The 4,250-nt window shown below is 57.3% G+C and overlaps 1 protein-coding gene across 1 annotated transcript; it reads right to left on the bottom strand.

Annotated features, from left to right (window-relative positions):
* Positions 1-32: 32 nt before the first annotated feature.
* On the bottom strand, positions 33-2,880 carry LOC119107122 (DNA polymerase iota). Its single transcript, XM_037230494.1, has 2 exons — positions 2,861-2,880; positions 33-2,713 (listed from the first exon to the last, which is right to left on the bottom strand). Exon 2 carries the CDS (start codon positions 2,685-2,687, stop codon positions 426-428), a length of 2,262 nt encoding a protein of 753 aa, XP_037086389.1. The 5' UTR covers positions 2,688-2,713; positions 2,861-2,880; the 3' UTR covers positions 33-425.
* Positions 2,881-4,250: the final 1,370 nt, after the last annotated feature.

Raw genomic sequence — 4,250 nt, 5'->3', positions numbered from 1 at the left:
CAGCGTTTGTCTCTTCCGTCGAAAGGCCGCTGGCAAGACACGTGTTGAGGACATACCAGACTAGAGGGAAAGGCTCAACAAACAAGGATCGACAAGTAAAGCGTTCATTCTCAACTCCTCTGGATCCAAGATGCGTAAGCTCTGGTCCCGTGGGTGCCTCGCCGGTGCTTCAAAGCGCGGCGGCATGCCTATCAGCGTGACATGACGTTAATGACAAACGCATGACGCGTGCATGGCACTTGTATGGAAAGACCGGTGTGCCAGCGACCTGGCGAGCGAGGCCGCTCCAGCAGCAGCGGCAGGTTATCGACGATCGTCCGACGCCTCCAACAGATCGAAAACACATGTTCCACGATCAGTAAAGACAGCAGAGTACGTGCATGAGAACTGGCCACCCGACCAGTCCACGGCCTCGAGACACCCAATCACTTCTTGAAGAACCTCATGATGAGCCCGTTCTTGGCGACCGCGGTGCGCGTCCTGTCCTTGGACCGCGCTGGCGACGGCGCGCAGGACCGCCGCCGCTCAGCCCGTTGCGCCATCTTGAGTTCGAACTGGATGTCGGGCGGCAGCTGACTAAACACGTCCTGGTCCCAGGGGTGCGGAGCCGGCACACCGCAAGCCTTCGGTGCCTGTCCCGCACACCCCACCTCCCGCCGGGTACCGGGCGGGGACGGCCCGCGCGCCACCGCCCGGGAGTCGGATGGGTCTGCCGGTGACGCGGGGTTCTCTGCCGGGGGGTCGGGTTCAGGAGGCGTCGAGTCCGCCAGCTCCGGCACCGCGAGGTCGACAAGCTCGACAGCAGGGTCCGTTGCGGCACGGCGTTTTGACGCCGAAGAGTGAGATGGTCCGGACCTGCCCGACGGATTGTCGGAGGTGCCAGTCCCGGGAGCGGCGACGTCCGGCGGGTCTCTTCTCTCCGCTATTTCAGACGTGCCGGCGAGTTTGGTAGGAATCGCGGGGCTCCACGGGACTGACCCGACGTCCACTGCGTGCTTGACGGCCGAGCGAGAGACCACCGGCGACCCCGGGTCGTCCAGGTCACTGTCACCACCGTCGAGCTGCTCTATGACCTCCACCGGCGACGCACTGCTGCGTCGAGGAGGGCACCTGCAGACGGTCTCCGGGACGTCGGGACCCGTGTCCAGTGCCACCACATTTGCGTTACTTTCCAGCTTACAGGTCGAACTCGAGGCTCCGTCAAAGTATTTTGCGATCGACTGCTGCTTACGCCTCTTGCTGAAACCGAAGCTCTGCTCCTGGAGGAGCTCCGATTGGATGTCGGACGGGAGGCTAGCCCACACAGCCCTGTCCACCCCTCCGGGCGCCGGATCATCATCCTCCGCCGAGTCGATCGACTTCTTCCTCTTGACCGGTACCGAGGTCGCCTTTTGCACAAACCTCGAGATGCCTCCTTGCGCCGACTCGCTCGGTTCCGAGAAACCGGTCACCATCAGGCCTAGCAGCGTCAGATGGAAGGGTTCGTTCTTCAGCATCTTCTTCAGCAGGACCATCGCCTCCGCCACGACCCTGTCGACCACCTCGATGTCATCGGCGTGTGAGACGGCCTTGGGGAACAGCGAAGGCGGCACCTTGCTCTGTCGGCTTTCGCGAAAGCGGTAATAGTTGTCTTTGTGGTAGCGCCGGACGGAAACCTTTAGCACGGTGGGAGGTCGGCCGTCCTCGCGCAGCAGCCTGAGCACGCGGCGCGCCAACTCCCGCAGCTTCAGCTCGCATTCCCCCACGTTGTCGACGCATTTAAAGCCGTCCTCAACGCCGAGGCTAAGTGCCGCCGACGACGTCTTCACTTCGGCCTCGTCGGCACCGAACGCCAGTGCGCGCGCGGTGTCGGCGCCGCGACCGAGCGCGGCACGCAGCCGCTCAGTCGGCGCGCGTCGCAGGTCCTCCACGGAGCGCACGCCAAGCTCGGCCAGCATCTCGGCCATGCGCGCGCCAACGCCGGGCAGGCCGCGCGCCGCGCCGGCGCCCAGCAGCAGCGCGTCCACGCCGCCGGCGAACACGGTCGTCTGCTGGTCGGGCTTGTGCGCCGCGCACGCCAGCTTGGCCAGCAGCTTGTTGAAGCCGACGCCGGCGCAGCTGCTGATGCCGAGCTCGTCGCGGAGCGCGCGCCGTACCTCGGCCGCCACGTGCGACGCGGTCGTCAGGCGCGGCGCGCAGCCGCACGCGCAGCCATCGCGCCGGTCGCCGAACACGTGGCCGTCGGCGTTGGCCGGCGTCTCGGTCGCCAGCCGCGCCACCGTCGCCTCCGTCACGTCCAGGAAGTTCTCGTCGAAGCCGAGCCGCTCGACGCGGCGTGAGAAGCGCGTGAGCACGCGGTGGACGCGCGCCGACATGCGCCGGTAACGGGTCAGGTCGGAGCCGTTCACAAGCACCAGGTCGGGGCAGCGTTGCAGCGCCTCGGCGACGTAACAGCACTTGCCGACGCCACGTGCACGCGCCACGTAGTTGCTGGTGACGACAATGTTCTTTTGCTGGATGCCGAGCGGGAGCTCCCGCAGCTCGGGACGCTCCAGCATCTCGACCTGCGCGTAGAAGCAGTCGATGTCGATGTGCACGATGCAGCGCCGGTGGGAGGGACGGGGATCGCCGGCGGCCGCCGTGCCCCAAACCTCCTCTGGCTCGGCGGAATCGTCGTCGGAGGGCAGACTGTCAAATGGTTCAGCCATGCTTTTTTGTAGCAATGAGGAAATGCCTGAAAATTTCAAGATGTGTCAGCACCAATAGTGCACTTATGGTTTTGTCGGGGATGGTGCATGGGTCAGGAGGAACAATGCAGAATCCGCAATGCAGATGGACTGTAACTGCACAAAGTTCTCGTGAGATTGTCAGAACCAGAAACCTCTGTCTGTAATCCTTCCCTGCTTGTGTATGCTAACATGGTGTAGTTTCTAAAACATGACAATTTGACCTTCATATTTTACACCTGAAGCCCTATATAGATGCTGCCCTATAGAATGCTGCCCAGTAGTGGGGTTTTGCTGCCCAGAATCAGTGAGACCTCACACATCATACAACACCATTCCTGTCAGTTTTTGATGCACCATACTCTGTTATAGACTATATCACTAAAATGAAGCAAAAATGCCTGCTTAACACCAGTATGGTACATAGACAACAAAAGGCAGAAACATAGAGTGGTCAATCAAGCCTTGGTGATCAGTACAGACACCCTAAGTCATTAGAATGCCTATGCCTATAAGCCCTGACCACCCAGATTTAACAATTTACTCTCCTGCTTTAGAAGGTAGCACTCATAGGCATGAAATATTAGTGGTGTAACTTCCCAAAATGATTGGGGGGAGAGGCAGAGTGAAAAATGATTCAACATGCCCTCAAAATATGCCAACAAATGGGGGCTTCCCTAAGATTTAGCCTGCTTTCCCCCAAAAGTTGGGGGTGCTCAATTCCAAGGTGGGTGGGGAGTGGGCAGCTTAAGTGAAAAGGAAAATTCGGTCAGGGTGTACTTTCCTACCTAACGTTAGAAAAAATCGTTGTACACCATTCGTCGTGTTTAAGGCATGACATATCGTAAATAATCTCAAAACAGGTAGAATCATGCTCCTACCTTCGAATTTCAATAACTTCGATGGCGGGCCCCCGAGCGCCGCGCGCACCGCACCGCCTGGACTCCCCAGCGCCGTTTCCGCGTTGCCGTTGCGTAAATACAATATTTCTGCGTACCAAGAACTGTACAAAATGTACGGGACCAAAGTAAACCATTCGTCATTTTTAAGGCAGGACAACCATAACCTAATTGCGAACCATAAAAATATTTACTAAACATAAACCATATTTACCATAACCATATTTACCATATAAACCATATTAACTGCGAACCATACTATAAACCAGAACTATAACTATAAACTATACTATATAAACCATACTATAACTATAAACCATATTTACTGCGAACCATAAAAATGTACCGGGACAAGGTAGCAAGAATCCATGAAATTTGATCCTCGACGCCAACGGGACCATGGGTTGCAGGGGGATTGAGTGGGGAATGTAAAGCAAAATGAGAACATGGCAGCTAAATAAAAGCTCACTATATGGCACCTTTATATGGCATGGAACATGGATGCCTAATGAGATGCTGGGTTGAAGGGGATATAGGGTGGGGAGGTTAGGTTAGGTTAGGTTAGGTTAAGTTAGGTTAGGTTAGGTCAGGTCAGGTCAGGCTAGCTTAGCTTGGCTTAGCTTAGGTTCTGGTCTATTCTCAGTTA

Source organism: Pollicipes pollicipes, unplaced genomic scaffold, assembly GCF_011947565.3.
Source record: "Pollicipes pollicipes isolate AB1234 unplaced genomic scaffold, Ppol_2.1 Scaffold_6686;HRSCAF=7923_pilon_pilon_pilon, whole genome shotgun sequence".
Lineage (NCBI taxonomy): Eukaryota > Metazoa > Arthropoda > Thecostraca > Pollicipedomorpha > Pollicipedidae > Pollicipes > Pollicipes pollicipes.
The sequence above is the reverse complement of the archived record's forward strand: the minus strand, read 5'-3'. Positions and strand labels throughout refer to the sequence as shown.